Source organism: Amblyomma mixtum, chromosome 5 (assembly GCF_055824585.1).
Source record: "Amblyomma mixtum isolate Tamu chromosome 5, ASM5582458v1, whole genome shotgun sequence".
NCBI classification, from domain to species: domain Eukaryota; kingdom Metazoa; phylum Arthropoda; class Arachnida; order Ixodida; family Ixodidae; genus Amblyomma; species Amblyomma mixtum.
The window spans coordinates 113,062,544-113,089,742 of record NC_143016.1 but is presented as its reverse complement, the minus strand read 5'-3'; the positions used below and the strand labels follow the sequence as shown (position 1 = coordinate 113,089,742).

General features: G+C 50.0%; 1 protein-coding gene across 1 annotated transcript; it reads left to right on the top strand.

Moving 5' to 3' along the window:
* Nucleotides 1-14,445: 14,445 nt before the first annotated feature.
* Nucleotides 14,446-16,371, top strand: LOC149343385 (uncharacterized). The gene is made up of 2 exons (XM_089542382.1): nt 14,446-14,808; nt 15,712-16,371. Exons 1-2 carry the CDS (start codon nt 14,472-14,474, stop codon nt 16,047-16,049), a joined length of 675 nt encoding a protein of 224 aa, XP_089398508.1. The 5' UTR covers nt 14,446-14,471; the 3' UTR covers nt 16,050-16,371.
* Nucleotides 16,372-27,199: the final 10,828 nt, after the last annotated feature.

Below are 27,199 nucleotides of genomic sequence, written 5' to 3'. Positions count from 1 at the left end.
CGCCAAAGAAACACTACGATCTTAAGGCCGCAAATTATGAGACTTGCGCACTGTTGGAAAGTGCAAATTGGTCTTAAGGTTTGGTTTGGTTTATGGCGTTCAACGTCCCAAAGCGACTGAGGTTATGAGAGACGATGCCGTAGTGGTAGGCTCCGGAAATTTCGACCACCTGGGGTTCTTTAACGTGCACTGACATCGCACAGTACACAGACCTCTAGAATTTCTCCTCCAAAGAAATTCAACCGCCGTGGCCTGGATCGAACCCGCGTCTTTCGGGTCAGCAGCCGAGCACCATAACCACTGAGCCACCGCGGTGGCAGTCTTAAGCAGAATGCAGCACTCAGGATTTCGCCTTTCACCAATTTAGCCGCTAAAGTTCCTCGCAATTTTTTGGAGACTGTTACTGGGTCTTAAGGAAATGACGCAGTAACTGTCCCCAAAGAATTACGAGGAACTTTATAGCGGCTAAAGTGGTGAAAGGCGAAAGCCTGAGTGCTGGATTCTGCTACGCGATTGTTTACTTCACATTCTGTTGGTGCATTAATTAACTGCCAATAAATGAATCTTAATCTGCCTTTAGGAGTGGAACGCGACAGCGTGTCGTAGCGCTGCCAAGGAGTCCACGGAACGCCACCACCTGTTCGGCGCGATGCGTTGCCCTTTGAACGCAACGCTTTTTGAGGAAAGGAAATGGCTCTCTAATTCTCTGTCATCTTTGCGGACACGTGAACCGCACCGCACAGAAAGGAAGTAGATTGAAAGAAGAAAGGAAAAGAGGGGCCGTAATGAAGTGAATGAAAATTGTATTTGAGGAAAGGACATTACGCAGTAACTGCCTCACATAACTCGGTGGATACCAGTCGAAAATTGTATTTGAGGAAAGGAAATTGCGCACTAACTGTCTCTCATATCTAGGTGGACACCCGTCAAAATTCGCGAGCAGTGACGTCACGACCATTTCGACCAATCTGAAACGCGGGCGAATTTGCTAACACGTCTTGGTCACGACAGTATGAGCCATTAATGGCTTTGAACAGACAAAGGCGACGACTGATTTAGAATAGTTGCATATCTAATATTACACAATGTAGGTGGGACAACGCAACGCCCACATGAATCATCATACACGCCTTCTGCGGAAAACTGCTACAGTATCGATGGTGCCGCACAAGCAAGACAGGAGCTGCCACCTGTCGCGCGGCGGGCAAAGCATGTCTCATATCTGGCATCCCACCTCTTCCTTGGCGACGAAGTCCCTTAGTAGTCAGTTGCTGGAGTTCAGTGGTAGAAACTCCTAATCTGTTGTTGAAGAATGAAGTTGTATCTTAACAATGCAAACAAAATTAATTGTTATAGAACTGTCACATTTTACGAGTTCCAAGGTATGACATATGAGTAAAGAAAAAAAGACTCTGAATCATACATCATTCCAAAGGAGTCCCTCAATCACATAGGAGTCCAAAAAATGGCTGGCGTTTATTTCATTTGTACCAATGAGACGAGCGTAAGACCATTCGTTATCGCTCCGCACAGTTGAGCCCTTAACGGCTCCGACTAAACGAGCGCGGAGGCGCGCGCTCTAATCACGTGCTCATGGCACATGTTGTGAATGTGTAGGTTGCGCAACCACGGGACAAACCACGAAGAAAGAAACAGACACACACACAAGCGCACTAGCAGCTGTTTACTTCTTCCTGGGAACCCATACTTATACGAGGTCTGTTAGAAAAGTATCCGACTTTATTTTTTTTTACGAACACCTGATGCATTTGAAACAAGCAGGCTCGCATGAGCTTACCCTGAGCTTTCGTGCGCATGCACAAATTTTTTCTCGTCTGTGGATAGCGTCAGTCACTGGCACGCAGCGTTTGAGTGAGGCTGTGCGCAGTGCTCTCGTCGGTTTTTTATTGCAAGGAAAATGGCGGAGCGACAGCAGCAGCGCTACTGCATGAAATTTTGCCAGAAACTAGGGGACAGCCCTGTGGAAACCATTCAGAATATTCAGACGGCTTTCGGTGACAATGCTATGACCAGCACCCAGATTAAGCAGTGGCACAATTCGTTTAAAGACGGCCGCACATCGATGCAGAGAGAGCCACGCTCCGGTCAGCCATCAACATGCCGAAATGACCAGGTCATTGCCAAAGTGAACGCTGTGGTGACGCGGGACAATCGTGTGACTATCCGGGCAATTGTGGAAGAGGTGGACATCACCGATGTTTCTGCACATTCCATTATCACCGAAAATTTGGCCATGGAGAAAGATGCGGCGAAATTCGCGCCGAAGCTGCTCACGGTGGAGCAAAAGCAGCTTCGAGTTGAAGTCTCACAGGCTATGCTGGATTCCACAAACAGTGACCCCTACTTCATGAACACCATAATCGCTGGTGACGAGTCTTGGGTGTACAGGTATGACCCGGAAACCAAATCCCAGTCGTCACAATGGCAGCATTCCTCGTCACCCAGACCAAAGAAGGCCCGCCAAGTGCGCAGCAATGTCAGAGTGATGCTGACTGCTTTCTTTGACTCCCTCTGTGTGGCACACCACGCGTACGCACCCCACAAAGTAAGCATTGACCAAAAGAATACTACAGGGATGTCCTCCGTCGCCTGCGTGGTGCTGTGCGGCGCAAGAGGCCGAAGATGAGGTCAACAGGAAATTGGCGCATCCATCATGACAATGCTCCTGCACATTCCTCGCACGAAATTCACACTTTTTTCGCGAAAAACCAGACTACTGTAGTTCAACAGACTCCTTACTCTCCTGATATGTCCTCCTGTGACTTCTGGCTGTTTTCCAAAATCAAGAGGTAATTGAAAGGAGCGCGATTTGAGACAAGAGAGGACATTATGGCTGCAACGACAGCTGAGCTAAACTCCATTCTGAAAGGGGCTTTTTCGGAATACTTCCAACAATGGCAGCACCACTGGGAGAAGTATGTGGAGTCCCAAGGAGACTACTTTGAAGGTGATTAGGTTTCCAACGCTCCAGTTATGCACGATTTTTTTCTTCGGCAAAAGGTCGGATACTTTTCTAACAGACCTCGTACACCTGGCCACGCATGCTCAAATGCAATCTTTAACAACAATAGTCATGCCAAGGGCTGTTAACGCAGACGCGAACGCAAAAAATTGATTTCGGCTACGTACAGAGCCACGGACTTGTCATTGATACAGTCTACAGCGTTTTCCTTTATGTGGAAAGCTTCCAAAGTAAACAGTTGTTAGTGCTCTTGTGTGTGTCTCTGTGTCTTCGTGCTTTGTCCCGCGGTTGCGCAACCTACACCTTCACAACATCATGCACCAACTAGGCCCAATGCAAGTTTTATTGAAGTTCATGCCACATGGTAAGGCGCAGGCTCGGTACAGCGGCTCGGCATAGTTCGGACGCTGAAGCTTCCGGTTCAAAACCAAAACTCTTATGCGGCTCGGTGGCTGCCGCTGGCCTTGCGGACGACGAGGATACATTTGTGGTTGGCACTCAGCGCTGTCCGCCCTTGAATCGCTCAGTAAAAAAAGGGACGAAACTTCTTCTGGGTGACTGATGACGTCAGCAGGACATATGGCTTCAGCTGAAATACATGTATCGTACTATGCTTGCCGAGATGGTTGGGTGAGAATGCCAACACACGAAAATATTTTATTGTTTTCGTTGTTATCGCACTGCTCAGTGAAACGATAAGCACCGTTGAATCTAGATGCGAATTCTCATGAGGCACAGACACTTGGCGTTTGATGAATACTTAGCACCAATTACAAAACAGAGGGAACGGCGACTGAGATCATAGTTTTCTTCGCGAGAAACTTAGGCTGCTTCCGAATCGCCTGCGGTTTCAGGGCGTTTCGTTGCAATATCAAGAAGTCGGTCAACCACCTCTGTTTCTGAAGTGGGAGTTGCTGCTGAAGCGAAAGTTTGGGTACATGTCCAAACAACAATTGGAAGGGGGGCAAAGTTGGCGCTGGCGTTCACTGATGTATGGATTGCAAAGGCAGGTTCTTGAAGTTTTATAGGTCAGGACTATGTTTCCAGTGCACAGATCCTGCGAAGAACTGTACAGTTCCGTTACTTCTTTCAACAAGGCCATTTCTTTCTGGTCGATAGGCAGTTGAGTAGTGAATCTCGACGCTGTGAAGGCGGATGAAAGGTTTGAACTCAATGGATTGATATGCTGAGCCATGATCCATGAAGGCAGTGGCTATGGTGTGCTTAAGTGTGAGATATGCGGTATGAATGATGGATGACACCATGTGCTGAAATCGAAGAAACGGCTGCTGGCACGACGAAGCAATGTGCAAGAGTCTACAACGTCCGAAATATCTCGTTCCGAACCGCAATGTGTTATGGTGATTTCAATGCTAACTAGAGAAAGGGATGTCTGAGATTGGTATTTTGAGACGGTACCAAACACTACGAAATGTAGGCCGATTATGTTGTTTGCAGCATTGGCCGCATGACACATTCATTAACAGCCTACTCCACGTTAGGCCACCATAATCGGACCTGCACCTCCTGTATGGTTTGTTTTGAGGCCAATTGTCGTGTACTGTAGTGTACAGGTTGCAAAATGGCTGAGCGAAATGTGGCTGGGGCTACCATGGCATATGTTCCCTGCTGAGGGCGACGATATAAAATGTTGTCAACAAGGCTGAACGCTGCTGACTCGTCTGCTGCTAGATTATGAACAATATCACTGCAGTTGGGGTCGTCTTCTTGCACTGTAGACAGTTATGGAGTGGACAGTGTAATGGCACAAAACAATCGCGACAGGTGATTCGCTACTACGTTCTGACAACCTGGGCAGTGCTGTACGCAAATGCTAAACTCTAATAAATCTATGAGTGTCGACGTAGTACAGCAGGATGGTTTTACAGTCTTAGTCAAGCAGATGACAGTTCAGTTATCAGTTAATAATAAACTTCCCACCAAGCAAATTCTGCCGGAATTTCGCAGTTATGGCGCAGTGTACAGCGATACATTCCCGCATATTACTGTGATGCTTACGCTTTTCTGTTGTCAGGCGGCGACTGGCGTATCACACACTCTGTCATTTCGCACTGTGGACAACAATGATTAGTTTAGTCGGGGAACCTGCTTCGAGGTACGCAAGAAGAGGCGGCTGTGTGAGGGCATTACGGATCGCCTGAAGAGGTTGCTCATATAACAGAGTCTAATGAAAAAGTAGATGACTTTAGAGGGCTTGGAGAGGAGCTACGAGTCTTGCGAAGTATTTGATAAAACGGCAGTAAAAGTTGGCTGTTTGTACCCACAATAGCACTTGTTTCTGGTAGAAGCGACGTGGAATGCGGGTGGATCCGCTTTGCAATTGTCACTAACACCGATACTTCGAAGTTGCGCATACAAAGGCGGATTCTGCTCTCGAAATCGACATGTACCGACAATATTGAGCATCTGCCGCGAAGGCCAATCTGGGCAGAGCGTAATGTGTTGACTTCTAAACCATGCACTGATAGGCGGCTATGTACAAGTCTTTCTATGAGCTTTAAGAAACAGGATTTTAGAGCTCTCTGCTGAATGTTATCAATATGGAAACCTTCCTTAAATCCTTTAAGAGTAATGTTATTTTCGCCACCTTCCAGGCATGCAGAAGCCACGTAGTTTCCAAAGATTTATTCACCACATCGACAAGGTACTGAGTGAACTCTTTAGCTGCAATCTTCAGCACATCGGCCGTGACGCAGTCCCAATCAGGAGCCTAGGATTGCATTGACGAAATTAAAGTTAGTAGCTCTGCTTTGCCAACTGCCACATAGTCTCTGCAGGGGTATAGGGCTAACAAAGGTGCTTTCCGCTGCTCCTGAAATGCAATGCGAGCCCTTGTGCGATTTGCTATAACTCATCTTTCGCCTCATGTGGAAACACCAAAACCGAGCTTATTCACTGCATGGCAGCGCAGTTCATAACCCGTTCCATAAAACGAGACGAAGCCTTTCTGTTGTTTGGGTTTCACAAATATGTATTCAAATTTTGATTTTATTCTCTCGCGCTGGGTTTAGGTACCGTAGTTTTCATGAATTTCCATTCAGGTGGCGCTAACAGATAATCTCCGCTGGCTACTGCATTAGAGCATTGCACCATCGCCGCATCCGAACATCCCGCGTGCGTCCTACCGCATTCAGAGTCCGTAAATAGCTTTTGAGTGCCCCCGTAATTTTTTGCTAATTACAGCTTGTGAGCATGGACCTACCTTCCAGTGAGTTTATGCTAAAACGTAGCATTGATAATACACTAAATGTACTACACTAAAAAGTTTTGTTTTCCTTTTACGCCGCCACAGTTAGTTTCTTTGCCCTGCTAAAGATAAAACGAAAATCAAACAGATGCAGTCCAGGCCCCGGCGGCCACGTTTCGTCCCAGGCGGAAATTAATCCGAAGCCCTGAACTACTGCGTCCTTCATAGCCAATGTGTCGTCACGGGACGTTAAAAGAATCTACAATTTAAACCCATTTGGCGAAACCGAAACAAAAACTAATTCTTCTGTCTAACCTGAAGTTGCAAGAAGCTTCAACGAAGCCAAGCCAAGGCGAAGCCAGGACTTACTTGGCACAGGGGCCCAGAAACAGCTCTGGTGGCTGTCGTCATCGTGCCTGGAGTCGGTGGTCAAATGTTTAGGGGAATCCCCCAAGGTGGAGTAGATTTGTAATAAGGGAGTAATTACTCATTGGCATCCACCCGAGCGCAGCCATACGGCTACAAAGGAAAGCTAGACAGCTTTCTCAGAAACTTCGTAGTTAAAGAAAAATTCGTCCTGGTCCCGGGTTCGAACCCAGGACCACCGCTACACCGGAGCAGTCGCTCTACCAATTGAGCTAACCAGGACGGCAAGCTTATGGTAGGACGAGAGCGAATTAATCAATAACTCGAAGTGGGAACGGTGTAGCGGTGGTCCTGGGTTCGAACCCCGGACCAGGACGAATTTTTCTTTAACTACGAAGTTTCTGAGAAAGCTGTCTAGCTTTCCTTTGTAGCCGTATGGCTGCGCTCGGGTGGATGCCAATGAGTAATTACTCCCTTATTACGAGTATACTGTCGACACTATACTCTCGTGTTCGAACGCGCGCTAGGTTTGGTTTGCAAAGGTGCTCTTCCAAACGCTCTGCCTACGGAGGACGAAGAAGGGTTTCAGTTAGTGAGCTAGCAGTGGAACCAACGTGGACGCTTTTGAAGATCCGGAAATTAGGTGAAAAAAGGAACAGCTCGTGTTACCCGAAGAAGCTCGGACGCTTTTTGCATGTAAGTGTGAGTACCGTGCTTCGTCTTTGTCTAACGGGAAGAAATACACCTGCTATGCGTCGCACCCTGGATGCCAGCATGGAGAGAGCGTTAAATCCCTTAAAGCGAAGAACAGGAGCTGGCGACGAAGGCCATTACCCTAGGCGCTGGAGCCTCGAACGCTTGCTACGTGCCTCAGCTCCGAACGCGCCTGCTCCACGGACGCGTTCAGAGAATCCTGGCTTGTCAACCATGTAGCCTCGTCGAACAAGGCTTTGCGGGCCACGACGCTTAGTGACACAGTTTGAGCCGGGAAGACTGTTTTGATAGAGTTTGAGGAGAGGAAGACTCCGTCGCGATGGCGGCTACCAAAAAATTTAGGGGGCACTCTGACTGTTTAAAGTGGGTAGAGGCGGAAGCGTTTTCCGCACCACCTTCGCTGTTTCTGTGGCACTGGTGGCGTCACATATAATCGAGTACTAATTACTATGTGATGACAAATCACTAATTAATGGTTAATTACTGATTAATTCCTGAATACTAATTAACTGCTAATTAATGATACTTAAGCTTCGCCTTTAGGAGTGGAACGCGACAGCGCGTTGTAGCGCTGCCAGGGAGTCCACGGAACGCCACCACCCGTTCGGCGCGATGCCTTGCCCTTTGAACGCAACGCTTTTTGAGGAAAGGAAATGGCGCAGTAATTCTCTGTCATCTCGGTGGACACCTGAACCGCACCGTCGAGGAAGGGAGGATGTGGGAGTGAAAGAAGATAGATAAAGAGGAGCCGTAATGAAGAAAATGAAAATTGTATTTGAGGAAAGGAAATTACGCAGTAACTGTCTCACAAAATTCAGGGGGGCACTTTTTTTTACCTAAAGTGTGGTCACTGATGTGTGGTTAAGATGTTAAGCTTCGCCCCTAAGAGTGGAACGCGACAGCGTCTTGCAACGCTGCCGAGGAGTCCATAGAACGCCATCGCCCATTCGGTTCTACGCCTCGCTCGTCGGTAAATTGGTTTTTGAGGAAAGGAAATGTATCTGTCTCTCATTTGTCGGTGGACACCTAAACCTCGCCGGAATGGAATGGAGGAGGATGAGAGTGAGTGAAGACACCGTATTCACTAGACGCGCCTTTTTTTCATTCCAAACCATCGAGCTGGCATGGCGGAGTGGATAGCATGCTCGTCTCTCACGCCGAAGACCGGGGTTCGATTCCTGAGCTCGACGAATTTCTTAATCGGTTTTATTTATTTGTATGGCCTCACTAGTAAAGCTAATTAGGCTAATTGGGTAATTAAGCAATTAACCAAGCTCAGTCCCACTTACTTGGAGCATCACTATACGATCCCTTCAATGGGTTGCATGGTTACTAGCCAAAGTACAATTGGCCCCGTTTGAAATTCGCGCACTGTGACGTCACGACCGTTTCTACCAATTGAAAAGCGTGACATTTTCTGTCGACAACTGCTGCTTACAACGATGAGACATTAAAGGCTTCCGGCTTAAAATAACGGCGCGTTCTTCGTGGCTTGGCTTCCCAGACAACTCTGCATCGACGAGGTTCGAGTGAGCGCAGCACGACCGAACGAACGCACTTTGGCTTTGGTTCCTGTCGTCTTTTATCGTTGCAACGGCGCCAAACCTGCAAGGCGTGGTGCTGCCCTGCCACTACTTGTCGTCGCCTGGAAGCGGATTTATCCAAGAAATGAGCCCACCACAGTAACTGCGTGACCTCAACCTCGCAACAGTTAAATAAATTTATTTTGACGAATGGAAATGCCGGGTATTTGTCATATATTGTTGGGCACTCCAACCGATTCGTGGGGTACGGGGCTGAATGAGGATGAGAGAAAGAGGCATGTAGAGGTGGTCTCCGGGTGAATTTCGGGCACCTGGGGTTACTTAAAGTGTACTGACACAGCACAGCACACGGGCATCTTTTCGATGTCGCCTTCATAGAAACGCGGTCGGCGCGGGCGGAACTTCACCTGGCGTTCTCAGTTTCAAGAGCCTACGCCTAAACCACTGGGCAACCGCGGCGTGTGACAAACGCTACCACAGATATTAATTCAAGTATAGTGACAAGACCACGAGGTAGATAAGTGACCGAAATGGCAAGGCGCAACGAAAACTAATGAGTACGCCAACAGGTTTGTCCATTGCTTAAGAGCACCAATTTAGGCGTTGGGATCGAACAACGGCCGTCTCACGACCTTTAGCGTGGTGCTATGGTATTCGGATGTGCCATTTTGATGAATACGGGGTTTATTTATATTTGAAGTGGTACATCACTGCTACCTAGGAAGGAGATAAATTTTTTCGGACTTGGCTCTATTTGGTGTCTAGCTCGAGAGCATAGCCGCCGCGCCAAATAAACACTACGATCTTAAGCCCGCAAATTATGAGACTGACGCAGTGTTGGAAATTGCAAAGTGGTTTAAGGAAAAGAAATGACGCAGTAACTGTCTCCAAAAATTGGCTGTGGTTTAGCTTTGGTTAAACCTGGAGGATTGCGAAAGCAACATCTGCGCGCTGCCATATACTGTTGCGTGAGCTACATTGCCCACAGTCTCCCCGTTTCGCGTGCTCTTGAATGACCCTACTGCGCATGCGCGAGGAGCAAGTGACGTCACTATGCACAGCTGGCGTGCTTCGCCGCTCGCGCTAGCCTTCCTTTCCTTAAAATGACCGGGGTTAAAACTTCGACAACGGCAACGCCAATGAACACAATGAACACCGATGGCCTATGGCTTCAGTGACGCATTTCTGGCACAACCTTGTCAATGCCTGCTGCTCACATCTTTCTCTCATCACCCTACGTACCTATAAGCTGGATTCAGGCGTCCACTGACCCAGGGAGCCATTATACGCACTTCCTTTCCGTAAAATGATCGAGTGTAAAACGTGGTAAACGCCAATGAACACAATGAACGCCAACGGCCTTTGGCTTCAGTGCCGCATTTCTGGCACAGCGTTGTCAATGCCAACGCATGCAGCGCACACCTGTCACTACCGCCACTTAGCTTAAAGCACGATTGAGGTTTCCTCTGTTCCAAGAAGACAGTTATGCGCATTCCTTCTGGTTCAGGTGTCCACCAAGATGTGGAGCCTTTGCCCTCACCTCAGGTACGTATATCCTGGCATAGCATAGCTAAGCCACTGCCAGTTTTTTATAAATCACAAACAACGTAGACGGTGAGGCGCAATCGTTACTGCTCATCAGAGAGTGAGAGAGAGAGATATTGTCGGCGAGGCGATGGAGAGCGCGCTGCGGCGCCGGCCGCTCCGGTGGCGGCCCCGGCGCGCCAGCTGTGTGCCGCGTGAAGCCACCCGCTTCCCGCGCATGCGCAGCTTGGCCTTTCCAGAGCTCCGCGAAATGGCTCGGCGACTAGCGTAGTGTTGCTTTCGCAACATTATCTTGGCGGACACCCGAACCGTGTCGTAAGTGAAAGGATAGAGGAGGGAGTGAAAGAAGAAGGAAGAGAGATGACGAAGTGGAGGTAAATTATTTTTTTGGAAAGTAACTATCTCCCATATCTCAGTGGACACCTGAACCGCGCCGTGAGGAATGGGAGGAAGGTTCGAGTGAAAGAAGGGGGACAGAAAGATTTGCTGTAGTGGAGGTCTCCGGAATAATTTCGAACAAACGGGGATCTTTTAACGCGGACGGACATCGCACAGCACACAGGTCCCTTATGCGTTCCGCCTCCATCAAAACGCTGCCGCCGCAGTCGGGATCAAACCCAGGTACTCCGGCTCGGTAGACGAGCGCCGTAACCACTGTGCCACCGCGGCGGGTCTGTAGTGAAGGTCGGTAGCGAATCGGATACGTTTAAGTTCATTGCGAAAGACTACGCTCATGAACGGCGCCTTTTGCGTAGTGGCGGACGGTAGCCACATTTCACCTTTAGAATTACCTCTGACGTCATACCAGGGTGAGAGATGGGCTACCAAGTCTAGTCATCGCGCAGCGGCGGCCGGTAGCCACGCGTGACCTGTAGTCGCGGCGCACTGCGTTCCTTCTGTTGGAGGCGCTGCGCTTTTGCTTTCATAACCTACCAGGCTTAACCAAAGCTAAGCCCCTACCAATTTTTTTTTCTTTTTCTGCAGAAAGGAAGTTGCGCAGTAACTGTCTGACTGTTTGATCGACACTTAAAACCTATCGTAATTTGAAAATTGAGACTGTCAAAAAAGTAGCTAATTTTCAATTTTAAATTTTGGCAGAAGTGGCCCTTGAAGTAGCAACTACCTCGAAACTCGCCAAGGTCCATAGTAAGAGACTCCATAGTAAGCGATGGTGAAGTTGTTGTTGTTGCGACTGTAGGAAGAATGGAAAGGAAAGTGCACGGGCCTGCCCACTGGCTCGGGCTGAGTCACAGTCGCTGCCACATGCAGATGAAAATGTGAGAGGACAGAATGAAACGAAAAAGGCGCGTGGCAACAACCGCGTCCGCCGATGCGACGACGCCGGCTGTAACAGATGCCGCAAGCTGAAATCCCCCTGGGACTCGGTGGAGAAGTACACGCCACACGCTTTTACATAGCGAACGGCGCGTCACGCGATTTCCGGCACTTACGAGTGTGCCGTCGGCTCCGGATCCGCAGCTGCGGCGAGGTGCTGCGAGTCACGTGGAATGACGTCAGAGCCAAGCCTCTGCTCCTCCTGGTGTGAAAGGTCAAATTGCAAAGCCACCTGACCTTCAACTTTGTACGGGAAGAGTGGAGCTATCGCTCTAAAATTGAGTCGAGGGCGAAATTATAAATATCTGGGCCCCCGCGCACCAGGCATTGGCATGGCATGGCCGCTGAGCGCAAGTGCGCCTCCATTGAGCGGCCGTGGGCATGGAGTGAAGGGGAAAACGAGCTGGTTCGAAGTTGCACTTTGCGTCTGGCTCCAATCCACCTTCACACGCACACAACTCGGGCAAAGACAGCCTGATGGGATGCAAGGATATAGTTCAGTACTATAGACTAAACCCGAAGCTCTACCCGGAAGCTGATCGCAAGCTGTGCAAAAAGGAGTAAAAATCGGGAGTCATGTACAGAGGGGCACATACCCGAATCCGCACATGTGAAGCAAATTGTATCCGGGCAATACGACGGTAAATACAAACTTTGCAAAGGAAAGGCAAACAAGAGCCACATCCTATGAACGTGCACACACTTGGCCAATATTCAGGGACCATTAGAAATGTAGAAACATGGGAGGCTCCGATGCTCAGCTATGACCCAGATAAGCAGAAAGAAGTGATCAATGAAGCACAGGCATGCCCCATCTCCCAAGGGATCCTGGCCCACTCCTAGCCTTGCAGTTTCACGTGCCCACAGAGGAGTATTTTTCTGAATAATTTTTGATAACGATCAGAAGAAAAAAATGCTTGTGAGAATTCTTTCAGAACTGTTAAATGGCTTCACTCGATAGAGAAAGGTAATAGCTTACTGTCCCGAAAGTTGCTTCTGGACCACTCAGAAGCAATTGTCAATCATTAATATGCTTCAGATGCACGAATGCCTCCATGTCTTACAACATACTATGTAGGTCTCGGTACAGTCGACTACGCCATCAGGCGTCCCCCCTTCCGCCATTTTGTGTTGGGCGCTGTGGAGAAGTTTGAAGGCCGTCGCGATTTTAATCGTATCGTACGCCAGCATATCAAATGCTAAAATGGTAGCCGAGAAGGACTTCGCATGCATTACTTGCATACAAGTTTCGCACATTCGGCCCCTTTAAGCTTGTCGATTATCTGAACCTATGCAGTTGCCCTTTAAGCATCGCATTTCTTTGCGCTTTTGCCACTGCCTGCTTACAAGTTGACCAAGTTGCTTTGTGCAGCAAGTGACTATGTGTCCAAGCGGCCCGTTCCTCTTCCCAAGTCGCACACTATGTTGCGCAAGTTAATTAGCGTTAACTCTCAGTCAGTGCTTACATTTTACACACCTTGCGCAGTTTTACACGCATTCAGCATGAAGAAAACTCCTTTATGAATTTCCCTATGGCCCTGCCTCCTTCAAAAGGGCACATGAAGTGTTATCGCCGAATCTGATAGGCAGAACATCAGACTCAAACGAGTATGGTCTTGTTTGATCTGCTTTTTGGTCTTCCAAGAATAATTTGCAGTTCAATGAGTTGTTACCATGAGTACGTGAGCATCCGGCTGGAATATTGAAGGTGGGGGGTTCGATTCCCAGTTCCGCCTGGTCCCCATCAGTTACAAAATGAGTACAAGCTTTCCTCAGCCTGGTGCTCGGCTTCTTCAGGGTGAAATGCTTCGGAAATGGGTCTTTGATCTCTCCACCTTGAGCAGAAGGAAACAACCTTTCGTTATTGGGTTCTTTGGCCACAGATGCTTTTTCAGGGTGAAATGCTTGGAAAATGGGTCTTTGACCTCTCCACCTTGAGCACAAGGGAAGAACCTTTCATTATTGGGTTCTTTGGCCACAGATGCCCTTTGCGCCATAAAAATTCATCATAATTATCATTATTTATGGGCTGTCTCTCATGGAAACGTAAAGCAGTGCTGTACGTTTTGTAGAGGAGTGAATAATGAAAGTTTGCAATGTGTTCTGCACGGCAAATAATTTAAAGTAGGTGCTTTGACCAAAGTAAACGAATCTGCTTGAGGTGCCGCTCAGCAGCGGCCTCTAAAAATATAACACTAAACACAATTATTTGGATGCATTCTATCATCCTTGGACAGCAAATGAATAAGAGTATCATGATTTACTGGTGCCTTAAATATCAAGTCGATCGGGAGCCGTGGCTGGTTTTCCTCTTCAAAAATGAGGCTAAATTCAGGACAAGGAAGCAGTAAGTCAAAAAGAAAAACCTGGAGAGAACAAGTGGGCTCCGCCTTAAGGGGTTGACCCGATTGAGTTAATGGGTTTAATCCTATATATACGGAGTTAATAATTATTGACTTTGCATTCATAGTGGTGCATAGATTGAGTGATGCGCCACTGCCCTGCGATGGGAGGTGCTGCCACCGGTGGGGCTTGTGCGTACAGGAAAATGCACGGCAAGTCATAAAACAGCGTCACTCATACCTGCAGGTTCTCTTGTGATGTCCGTTCTAATGAACTCTGCAGCGAAGTAATAACACCCAACATCCTGCCTAGCCCACTTTTTGTACTTTCGCATCTGCCTTGTTCGTAAAAAAAAACACTCACATGGTGGTTTCTTTGTTTTCTGCAGTGGCCCTAGTTTATCCTAAAAGGTGCCTCTGCGGCCCCGCGTTCCATGTCGTGGAGGAGCGTGGTGGCAGTGGCGTGTCGCACGCTTCTACTCCAAAGAATTTGGCGTCATTGGCTCCTCACGTTGCTGGAGGTCGGCTACGTGACCCTCTGCTTCTACGCGACGCTGGAAGCCGACGTTCCGGAGCCGCGGTCCCTGGCTGACCTCAAGAGGATGGAGTCTGCCAGCGTGGCATTGGGATACGCGTCTGTACACCGCGTACTCTACACCCCTACCACTGATTACTCCGATGAGCTAGTTAGGAGGGCTTTCGCCTCCGTCGACGACCCTTACGTCAGACTGAAGAAAAACGCCGTCCAGAAGGGAAGACGCCAGCTGAAAGGTGCGCAAATTTAATTTTGTGTGACACCGAGATGTACGCTGATATATTCGTATACCTGCGAATACCATTCTCCTGTGAATGCTGCATGACAAACCAGGTATACTTCTAGACGCATTATCGCACTCAGTGTAAGCTGCAACGCACATTATGCGCTAGGAGCTTAACAAAACAAAAACAATGACAACGCTGACAAAAACAATGTGCAATGAAAATCATTGCACGCTGTGTGCTCTTTGTGAGGACGCATTCAGTTACATTAAAGAAAAACAGCTCAGCTCGTTGATTTTTGAGGAGTTGTGTCATACTGAGTTGCATGAAGGCCAAGCAGCGTCGGTCGAATGGTATAATGATCAGCCGTAGAAAATTCACCGATAATCTCTGAATTTCGATAAGAACAATTGGCGGGAAACAAATGAATTTTAAGGCACCTTTTCCGTGCAAGAACAGCCGGTTATATCTTGGGATTTGTAAGTTTTTGAGCAGTAATACTAGTGTAAACTTCGATTCGTTGCTGCATTAAACACATCAGTATCCACACTCGCCAGTTTGCACACTTTATTCGGAAATACGCTTTCATCTTCCGGTTGCTACCACACCTATAGCGCCACCGGTGATCTGCTGATAATACACCCCAACTAATTGCGCTTCAGTTAATGCAGATTAATGTAGAATGTAGTTAACGTGCTTCAGTAAGTCATATGAAACTTGGTGTGAGCATCAGCATAATTTCTCCAAAACGCTTCCACTAGATTTTTTTTTTTCAAGCCTCACAGTTCAACTTTATATTCCGGCGCCTATCTTAATAGATTTTGTGCGCTATTTGTCTGCACGTCTAGAAAGAACTCAGAGAAATGGAAACAGAAAACTAAATGTTTCTTCGATATTCCACTTCTAATTTTCTAGGAGCACAAGCGACCAACACTTCCACAGAACAGTTCAAAGCGGCACAGCGTCCAGGTGACTTCTACACCGGGAAAGTGGACAAGTTTGCCGTGTTGGAAGCGTGCGAGGCGGCTGCTTCGAGCGAACCACGCCTACCGTGCATCCTGTTCCAGGACGCGTCAGGTGGCGGGAGCCTCGAATACAGCCTGCTATCGTTTGTGCCCGACATCGAGTTTGTACCAGAGAAATTTCCACTAGGTCGAATGCCGCTCATGAAGCAGATGTTCTTCGACAAGAAGGTACTGGGTAAGAACCCAATGTCCTTCATCGCATATATACGGGAGAGAATGATGATTTGAGAGAGTGAATATTCGAAAACAAATATCCAGTTTGGTGTGGTTGGCGATGGACACGAGTGAACGAACAATGCAAGCAACTGTAACAGTGAAAACACTGACAATTGGGGCGATTTTTTGACGGAAGAGCGCAAAACACCAGAAAAAGAGAGAAGCGCAACGCTTGTCCAAGCTGCTGCCCAAGCTGCTGTCCTGATTGGTAGGACACGCTCAGTTGGGCAGCGCTAAAGATGACAATTTTTTAGACGAAGAAGGGAGGTCGCTCTGTTTGTTTTTCTCTCTCTTGTACAAGAGAAATTGTCCTCTTTAGCGCTGTACATTTCAAAAGTCGTAATAATAGTTTGTCGATGCAAAAGCTGTTCATTGATAACGGTGAAATGGTATAGTCACATGCTGTGCAGCTGCCCTTGTAGCCTTTGTTTCCTTGCTAATATACCTATATTGATCGTCACAAAATGAACAAGGGAGGGGAAAACCTCAGGTTGCTTGAGCCAACGTTTCGGCAAGGGGACTTGTCTTCGTCTGGGCAAAGCGTTCATCATTGGCAGGGATTAAATAGGGCCTTCGCTCCGAGGAGGAAGGGCCCGGGGGTGGGGAAGGAAAGTGGTGTGAGAGGGGATGCGTGTCAGGAAGGGGAGGGAGGTGAATCTTGATTCGTTAAGCTGCAATAGTGGAAAAACTTATATCCCGAGGGTGTGTAATGAACAAAGGCTTTGAAGGGGCTGCGACGGGGGGTTGGCGCTGGGTGGACCTGAAAAACTCAGATAAGATGATTATTCAGCGTGGTACAGGGAAATGAGAACAAGGCAAACAAAATAGGCTGGCACTGGAAGGAGAACGAGAGGGGGGACATTTCTAAGGAAGGACAAGGCAGGGGGGGGGGGATGGCTCGAGTTCAGAGAAAGCCAAAAGTAGGGGGCAGAGGGGGTAACAGGAATGTCATGGTTTCCGAGAACTGATACTAGGGGTTTGGAAGAGAAAAGCCGGAAATGTGGTAGAAGATATGACGTGGGAAGGGTGCAAAGAGCGATAGTATACTCAGAAGTACTTGTATTTGGGCGTGTTGGTTCATAACTTTTCAGGACGACACAGGGGCGCAACAAAAGACACGGACATAGAAGCAGACAGGGGCAAGGGCTTGTCCCTGTCTACCTCCACGTCCGCGCCCCCCATCGCGCCCCTGTGTCCTCCTGAAAAGATAATATACTTATGCGAGGTTCTAGGAAATGGTCTGACCACGTGCAAGACATTTGTTAATTTTGTTGGGGTGCATTTATTAGGCGTCCTCAAGAGACCGAACCGCTGTGCAGGGTCTGGCAGCGTAGACGGGCGTAGCCAGCACCAAGAGAGAAGAGAGCGGGGGAACTTCGTCGTCGTCAGGCGCAGCGCAGTGTCGGCGCATGGTGGTAGCGGAACCTGTCACACTTGGCACACTACAGTTTCCCCCGGGTGAAAAGGAGCCATCCTGGCGTCTTAAGGGGAAGGAAGAACAGAGGGGTCGTAGTACGGCTTCAGTCGGTCGACGTGGACGGTTTCGCGGCCACGGCGACGCAAGTCCGCAGCGGGTGCAACAGGCTCAACAATATAATTGACCGGAGATGTTTGCTTGAGAACCCGGTAGGGACCACGATACCGATGCAGCAGTTTCCGCGAAAGGCCGGGAGGTGTGGGAGGCACCCAGAGCCACACAAGGGAGTCGGCAGGGTAGGAGGTAGAGGCCGCGGAAGTGTCGCGGTCATGTTTTTGCTGCCACTGGGTCTGCGTGGTAAACGAGCGAGCAAGCTGGCGGCATTCTTCGGCGTACCTGGCAGCGTCGGACAGTGGCGTGGACTCGGAAATGTCGGGTCGGTAGCGAAGAAGAGTATCCATCGTGCAGGGGGGCTCGCGGCCATACAGAAGAAAGAAGGGAGATAATCCAGTGGTGGTTTGTGTCGCAGTGTTATATGCGTAGGTGACGAAGGGAAGAACTTGGTCCCAGTTGGAGTGGTTGGCGTCGACGTACATGGACAGCATGTCACTGAGGGTTCGGTTGAAACGCTCGGTCAGGCCGTTGGTCTGAGGGTGGTAAGACGAAGCGGTTCGATGGATAATGCGGCATTCCTTGAGGAGGGCCTCAAGAGCGTCAGACAGGAATACGCGTCCACGGTCGCTGAGCAGTTCTTGAGGAGCACCATGGCGAAGAATCAGGTTCTTTAGAAGAAAGGAAGCCACGTCGCGGGCGGAGGCAGATGGTAATGGAGACGTTTCAGCATAACGTGTGAGATGATCCACGGCCACGATAATCCAGCGGTGACCAGCGGGAGTGGGAGGGAGGGGGCCGTAGAGGTCTATGCCAACGCGGTCAAACGGGCGGGCAGGGCAGGGTAACGGTTGCAGTGGAGCAGGCGAGGTGTGAGGCGGACATTTACGCCGTTGACAGGATGGGCAAGATCGCACAAAGTGGCGAACAAAGCGGTACATGCCACGCCAGTAGAATCGAAGACGCAGACGCGTGTAGGTTTTCAACACGCCGCCGTGGGCACACTGTGGGTCCGCATGAAAAGCGGCGCAAATGTCGGTGCGTAGATGGCGGGGGATCACTAGGAGCCATTTGCGTCCGTCGAACAGGTAATTGCGACGGTAGAGGAGACCGTCCCGAATAGAAAAGTGACGGGCTTGATGTAAGAGAGAACGGGACGAATTATCAGTCGTAGGACTCGAAAGGAAGTTAATAAGACTGGCGATCCAAGGGTCTTTCTGCTGCTCGGTTGATATGTCGGCAGTGGCAAGCGAGGACAAGTCGTAAGCAGACACAGGAGCAGGCGATGAAGCACTAGGTAGCGGCGAGCGGGAAAGAGCGTCCGCGTCATTATGCTTGAGGCCGGAGCGGTAAATGACATGAATGTCATACTCCTGCAATCGCAGAGCCCAGCGAGCTAGGCGGCCTGACGGGTCTTTGAGAGAGGCCAGCCAGCACAGGGCATGGTGGTCGGTTACTATACAGAACGGGCGACCGTAGACATAGGGACGAAATTTTCCAATGGCCCAAATGATGGCCAAACATTCTCGTTCGGTAACAGAATAGTTGGCCTCCGCTTTGCTCAAGGTCCGACTGGCGTAGGCGACCACATATTCACGGAAGCCAGGTTTGCGTTGGGTGAGAACGGCACCCAGTCCAATACCGCTGGCGTCAGTGTGGATCTCAGTAGGCGCAGTCGGGTCAAAGTGGCGCAGGATAGGAGGCGAAACCAAAAGGCGGCGCAAGGTGTCGAAGACGTCATCGCAAGCAGGCGTCCAAGCGGAGAGGTTGGAGCTGCCTGCGAGTAGCTGGGTCAGAGGAGCGATGATCGAGGCGAAATTTAAGACGAAGCGACGGAAGTACGAGCAAAGGCCAACGAAGCTACGGAGCTGCTTCAGTGAGGTGGGCTTCGGAAATTCGGCAACTGCACGAAGTTTGGCGGGGTCCGGAAGAATGCCGTCTTTAGAGACTACATGTCCTAAAATGGTGAGTTGTCGGGCAGCAAAGCGGCACTTTTTCAAATTCATCTGGAGCCCAGCGTCAGTAAGACAAGTCAGAACGCGCTCCAGGCGGATGAGATGAGAAGAAAAGTCCGCAGAAAAGACGGCGATGTCATCGAGATAGCAAAGACAACTCTCCCACTTGAGTCCACTAAGGATGGTGTCCATCAGGCGTTCGAAAGTTGCCGGGGCGTTGCAAAGGCCAAACGGCATGACGTTGAACTCATATAAGCCGTCAGGTGTTATGAAGGCAGTTTTTGAGCGATCAGTGTCAGCCATAGGCACCTGCCAGTAACCTGACCTCAAATCCAGCGAGGAGAAATACTCAGCTCCTTGCAAGCAGTCCAGGGCGTCATCGATTCGTGGCAGGGGATAGACGTCCTTGCGTGTGATGTTGTTGAGCCGGCGGTAATCAACACAGAACCTGATGGAACCATCTTTCTTTTTTACCAACACAACAGGAGACGCCCAGGGACTGTGAGAGGGCTGTATGACACCCCGACGGAGCATGTCGTCCACGTGATCAGAAATGACGCGGCGCTCAGAAGCCGAGACACGATAGGGGCGCTGGCGAAGAGGGGCGTGTGTACCGGTGTCGATGGTGTGCGTAACGACAGACGTACGGCCCAAGGCAGTCTGAGGAAGATCGAAAGAAGACCTGAAGCGCTGGAGGAGGGCGACGAGTTGATCACGTAGCGCGGGTGGAAGGTCAGCGTCAATGGCACGGTGGAAGACGTCGGAGGGCGGTGGATCATTCTTAACATCACAGGAGCTGAGCACATCGACATCGAAGGAAGCGGTGGTATCAAGAATAGGGTAGGGAGGGCAGGAATCAAGTTCTTCAATAGGCCCGAGGCATTCACCTCGGAGCACTGCTGACGGGCACGAAGATGGGTTCGAGACGTAAATTGCACTTTGTCCATGGTCGATCGTCAGAACAGCAAAGGGAAGCAGGAGGCAGGGATGGCGGGAAGCGGTTTCGGAAGGCGTGAAGAAAACAGTTGAATGAGTGACGCCGGCACAGGAGAGGGGTACGAGGGCAGCAGAAAACGGAGGAATGTCGGTATCAGTCGCGACCACAAGTTTGGCAGAATGCGTAGGTACGTCGCAAAAGGGAGCGTCACACAGCGGAGAAAAGGCGATTTCAGCTCGAGCGCAGTCAATAACGGCATGATGGGCCGAAAGGAAGTCACATCCCAGGATGATGTCGTGTGAGCAGTGAGACAGCACAATAAACTCGATGGTGTACAAAACATCTTGAATGAGGACACGGGCCGTACATGCGGCTGAGGGATGAATGCGCTGTGATGAGGCGGTGCGAAGCGAAAAGTCAGAAAGTGGGGTAGTCACTTTGCGGAGTCGGCGGCAGAGAGCTTCACTTATAACAGATACTGCAGCGCCCGTGTCGACGAGGGCGAGAACCTTGGCACCTTCCACGAACACTACGATTACATTAGCGGGACGACACGGAGGACTTGAGGAGTTCGAAACAAGCGCAGTTCTTGCCCCCGGAACTGCGGCTGTTAGTTTCCCTCAAGTGCGGAGCTAGAACGTCGCAGCATCGGAGAAGGGGAACGGCGTCGAGGGGAAGACGATCGGCGAGTGGTGTAAATTTGGCGATCAGGGGAAACAAAGGGGGGACCAGGTGGACTTCTCGGCGAGGATAGTTCGGCATCGTACGGGTAGGAGCGCAGATCAGGTCGAGAAGGCGGAAGGCGCTGGCGGCAAAGCCGCGCGACATGGCCGGGCCGACCACAGGCGTAACAGATGGGTCGGTTGTCCGCAGTACGCCAGGGATTCGTAGGATGTGGGCGAACTCTTGAGAACGGAGCTTGAGACGGGGGCTCAGACGGCGGCGGCGGACGGAAAGAAGGGGCGGCCTGGTAGGAATCGGGTGCCGGCGTATGTCGTGGCCTGGCCACTGCTTGGGCGTACGTCAGGGGTGCTGTCACAGGCGGGAGCACAGGGCTTGACGGTAGCAGGTCAGCGACTTGATCTTGCACGACACGGCGAATGGTAGGAGCCAAAGACCGGGTCGAGTCAGGAACTTGGCGGGCGGGGTCTTGAAAATGTGATATGAGGGACAGCTGGCGAGCGACCTCTTCACGAACGAAGGCTTTGATTTGGTTGGGAAGAGGGGAGTCCTCAGGAGAAGTACCGCCCAGGGCCAGTGTAGAGAGGGCCTCGTCGCAGACACCGGCACGCCGTGTGGAAGCGCGCTGCTTGCGGAGCTCGTCGTAGCTCTGGCAAAGCTTAATAACCTCACTGACGGTGGTAGGATTTTTCGCGAGGAGCATCTGAAATGCGTCGTCAGCGATGCCTTTGAGGATGTGGTGGATCTTGTCCGCTTCTGGCATGGCGGCGTTGACACGTTTGCAGAGGTCAACGATGTCCTCAATGTAACTTGTGAAGGTCTCGTCGGTGTGTTGAGCGCGGTCCCGTAAGCGCTGTTCGGCACGGAGCTTGCGCACCGCAGGGCGGCCGAATACTTCCGCAAAACTCTTCTTAAATACGGGCCAAGTGGGTAGGTCCGCCTCATGGTTTCGAAACCAGAGGTTCGCCACGTCCGTGAGATAAAAGATTACGTTACTCAGCTTGATAGTGTCATCCCATTTGTTGTAGCTGCTCACTCGCTCATACGATGACAACCAGTCGTCAACATCTTGGTCGGCAGTGCCACTGAAGAGGGCAGGGTCACGCTGCCGGATGGCGCCAGAACAAATGACGGTGGTTGAACTGGCCGCCGGTGTTGGGGCAGTCTCATTTGGCATGGTTGACACAGGCGGCAGCGTACGGCTCCGGAGTTCCAGGTTGGTAGGGGACGAACCCAGCACCTCCACCAATTGTAGGGGTGCGTTTATTAGGCGTCCTCAAGAGACCGAACCGCTGTGCAGGGTCTGGCAGCGTAGACGGGCGTAGCCAGCACCAAGAGAGAAGAGAGCGGGGGAACTTCGTCGTCGTCAGGCGCAGCGCAGTGTCGGCGCATGGTGGTAGCGGAACCTGTCACACTTGGCACACTACAATTTAAAATGACGCTAACCCTGAAATGTACCTGAGAGATTCCAGGTTTGCTCTGGACATGTTAATCCCTGTTGGTTGCAGTGTTTTAAATTTGTGGATTAGGAATGCTTCTCTGTATTTTCTGTCCATAGTCGATTTGAAGCCTGACTGAAGAATGAACAATTTGAGTTCGTCGAATTTGTGATGGCGTTGATTAAAATGGGTCGACACTGCCTTCTGTTCATTCCGTGTTGTGTCAGCCCGGTGCCCGTTTAATCTGGCACTCATTGTTTGCCCGGTTTCTCCGATATATTGTTTCTGGCAGAAGGAGCACTGGAGCATGTAGATAATATTGGACGATGCGCAGTCAAAACTGGTCTTTATATCGAAACTGAAATCGCTTGCCGTACTTTTAACCGTAGTGTCCCTTTGTAAATGTTTGCGTCTCCCTCGCGCCATACACACCGCGCTTATTCTGAAACCCCTTCCTAAGAATGTCCACCCTGAATACCATCAATCCCGCCGAGTCGTTCGAGCCAAAGCTCTCCATAAAGAATATGGCACTTCAGAGGATGTGCGCTGGGTGGACGCCGCGTGTGGTCCAGACCGTTCGGTAGCTGTGGCTTACCATCCAGCAGCCCCCCTATTTACCCATTTCATAGACCCACCTTGTACCCCGGAAGAAGCAGAGGAAGCAGCTATAGCAATAGCCATTGCCCAAACCAATGCGGCTTATATACTAAGCGATTCCAAAACCGCCATTCTTAACTTCGCCCGCGGACGCGTCCATCCCCCCGCGTGGCAGATATTGAAAATGTGCACCCTAAATCCCGATAGGCGTATTGAGCTCGTGTGGGTGCCGGCTCACTCTGGCAATCCCGGAAATGAGGCCGCCGATAACATAGCCCGAGGACTTATTTGCCGGGCAAATGGCGACCCCAGCCGGGATTTCTCGAGGGAGCGGGCACACACGTTCTCAGAACTAACTCAACAAGCACGCCTTGCCCGTCGACTCTATCCCCCTCCCCACCCCCGCATATCCCACTCCCAACAAATCCTCTGGAGGCGACTCCAGACTCGAACTCTTCATACCCCTCAGCTTCTATCCTACTTCCGCCATGTTTCCCCAGAGTGGACTCTCTGCAGAGAACCGCACGCCACCCTGGACCACATCCTCTTCGGCTGCCCTACCGATCCTCCCCCGCAGGGACAGCCCGCCATCGGTACATGGGAGGAATGGGAGGCCCTCCTTGCGTCACAGGACCCAGACGCGCAACTTCGCTGTGTGAACCGTGGTGCCAGTGCCATGGCCCTACGAGGCCTGGACACATGCGCGTAATGTGAGGGCTGTGCGGTGGCCCTGAGACCTTGTACGGTCCAAACTCACTTGCTTAATAAAGTTTTCCATCCATCCATCCATACAGGGTAAGAGGCGCATACAAGTGACCAGCATGGCGGCAAGGCATTACACTTTTCAATTGCGTGGTGCTAGTTGATCCCTCGCGCGCTATTACCTCTCGTCCCCAAACATTCGCAGGAACATAATTAATAATGCGAAAACCTTTTTAGGCTATGTCGGCGGGGTAGTGCCACCAAACCGTGTCCGCAAAACGTCTCTGCGAAACGTGTCCGCGGCAGTTGTGACGTTGTCAGAAAAGGTAGCATAAGCGAGTGGCTGTAATCGAAAGAGAATGATGTGACGATGTTGCGCAAAAAATATTACGTCGATAGGAAGATTAGTTCATTAATTATGGCTAAAAATGTCGAGAAAACGTCGAAGTTGCGTGTCCATCGATATACTTTGAGCGGACCGGAAAACAGCCGTGGGTGGCAAAATAGTGCAAAAATAGGCAAAGGAGTGAAAATAACGTTTGAAATGAATTGAAATGTGCTGAGTGATAATTAGTGGAACAAAAAGTTTTATTGACATAGATTAATTATTTATTAGCAATAACCATTGGAAGGTTCAGTAGGCTGGACGCGGATATAGTAAGTAGATGGGAAAGCGATCACGGCGCCAAATTTCAAAAACCAAAATGGTTTATTGAGATAAAAATGGTGTAATTACTCTTAATATATCGATCTTTAATTAAAGCATAGGATAATTACGCTAATTCAGGAGTTAAATTAACAAACAAAAAGAAAATGATAAAGAGAGGCAAAAAGACGCGAGAAGTGCGGAGAAGGCGTGAATGCTTTCGCATTCTCCCAGTGCGGGTCCCCGCAGTTATCTCTAACTGTTCTGAACCCTTATTAAGCATTAGGCATTTACTCCAACATTTTAGTTTAACAATAACGAGCAAAGCATACGCCGAATCGAAAAAAAATCTAAAAAGGGAGAAAAGGATTATTTTAAGGAAATTACAATCGAATACTTATATATATTCTGTCAAATTCAGCTACATGTTCACAAATTCGTATGATCCGCATTGCGCCTTCTGCGTTGAAGTGGCTGATTTATACCATATGGTATGGGCCTGCCAGAAAATTTCAGCCATGCCAAGAATCAATGACCCAACAACTGAGTACTGGGAGGCGGCGCGGCCCAGCTCACATTCAGAAGACCAGCTTTCGCTGGTGAACCGGGCCAAAGCGGCGGCAAAAGGCAATGGGCTCCTGGAATGCGGGCCCACCCAGCCATCTAATGCATTAAACGTTTTAGAGCGCAGCTCTTTGGCGTCCGTTCCTGGGTTTCGCGTCGTCGTCGGCGTTGTCGTCGGCCTCGTAACCAGCTCCGCCCCCCTTTCATCCCCCCAGCGCTAGCAGCGACCGACTGATACCGCTGGATGCCGCTGACGCCGCTAGAGAGTCAAGATAACGTGACTGCATAGAACACCGTCGCCGCCATGCAGAAAGAGGAGGAAAGGGTCCCCCCCCCCCCCTGTTCTTGTGTGGCTATAGGGTGCTCTTCAGTTGCCGACGCGCCGGTTATTTCACGTAAGCCCCGGCACGTCGACGAATACGTGACCACCTTCCCACGGCTAGACCTGGTTCTTAGCGCTGCGGAAGCGAGGGTATCATATTGTTTGTGTCGGCATCGGCGGCGTTGTCCCTGAAACCAACTCCGCAGCTGGGGTTGACTCACTATCGGCGTCAGCGGCATCAGTCAGTCGCTGCTATCTCTTCCCTCCTCCCTTTATCGTGTTGTCCGCTTGCTGCGCGCGCTTCTGCCCCCATCGTTTGCCGCTGGGTGTACACGCCGCCCCCCTCCCCCCTCTTCCTGCGAAAAATAAAAAAAAATTCTGTGGTAGCGCATACATGTGTTGCTCGATTTCTTTGCCTCAATCTATCGAAAAGGTGAAACAGCTTATTTGCTGCGCTCAAATTTCGCATTAGGAAGTAACGTAATCGTCGGTAATTTTTTTTCTCTCTCTCTCTAGTTGATTACTGGCGACGCGCATTAGCCTCACTTACGACTGTCTTGTGCCTAGTGTGCTTCTGCTTCCATTCGGGATTCTTCTCTCAGCAGCCGCACACCCAAGCAAAGATTGTGCTTTTAAAGAAGTATAGACACCTTACCTTCGGGTGGGTGTTTGAGACATAATGCACTCTTATACACGGATTACCACGTGGTATCCTCCTACGACCGCTATATAATTTATAAACGAATTTGTTCCTCATGCTGTTCAAAAGGGTATGACAGAAAAAATTTGGCAGTAGCTTAGCTGAGCTAGGCCAGGATATGCGTGGCGAAAGCAGTTCCGTCTACCGACATTTCGGTAGCGTCCCGTCGTCGTCGTTCAGCAGCTTGGGGGGGGGTCTCTTCGCGAGACGTTTCTCTCATTCTTCGGGTGTCTCGCCCACCCGCTTAGCCTTTCTGACGCGCCGCAGAAGCTGTGCGTGGTGAACCACCTGCGCCATCTGCTGGGCCAGCGCTGAACATTGCGTGAGGGGTGCCGTATGATGGCGCTTCTACTACACGCCAAGCATGGAGGAAATTGATAGGAAACGTAGTAAGTTTGGTACTCGCATGATTGTGACGTCTGCAATTAACATGACCATAATTACTCATGTAGGACTTAATACATATCTCGAAGATATATTTTTAATAACTGTGCATTCGCTACACGCGCCGTTATTCACCATCAAGCGTTTGTCCGTACACACACACACACACACACACACACACACACACACACACACACACACACACACACACACACACACACACATATCTATATATATATATATATCCTTTCTGTACATAACCATGTAGAATTATTACCATGAAAGAAAACAAACAAGTGTCGTGGCAGAGCGGCAGCGTCCCCATCTCGCGCGCCGGCGGCCCGGCTTCCATTCCCACATAATCGCCAGTTTTGTTTCCTTATGACTGTCAGTCCGCGCGGTGCCATGGTTGCCATGGTAACGGTCATAGTGGCCGGTGCCAGGCACCGCGAAATTCGCTTTTGTTAGCCTAGTGTAGCTTTCGCTATAAAATTCTATGATAAATTATTTAGCTGCCGCAGGCGAATACCTCATGGAGATTCACGCATAGTAGTGTTTTCGACATCATTATAAAGAAGAAAGCATGCCGCCAAAATTAGGCGTAAGACAACAGCGCGCGCTTGGCATTGGTTACCTGCACTTTCAATGCCGCCTTTTGTTTTTGCTTTTATGGGTCAATATTCTCTTTCTGGGCTGTGTCGCTGTGA

Coding starts and splice junctions, on each gene's coding strand:
- LOC149343385 (XM_089542382.1), top strand. CDS start 14,472: ATGTCGTGGAGGAGCGTGGTGGCAGTGGCGTGTCGCACGCTTCTACTC. Junction 14,809..15,711: donor GGGAAGACGCCAGCTGAAAG/GTGCGCAAATTT, acceptor CTAATTTTCTAG/GAGCACAAGCGACCAACACT.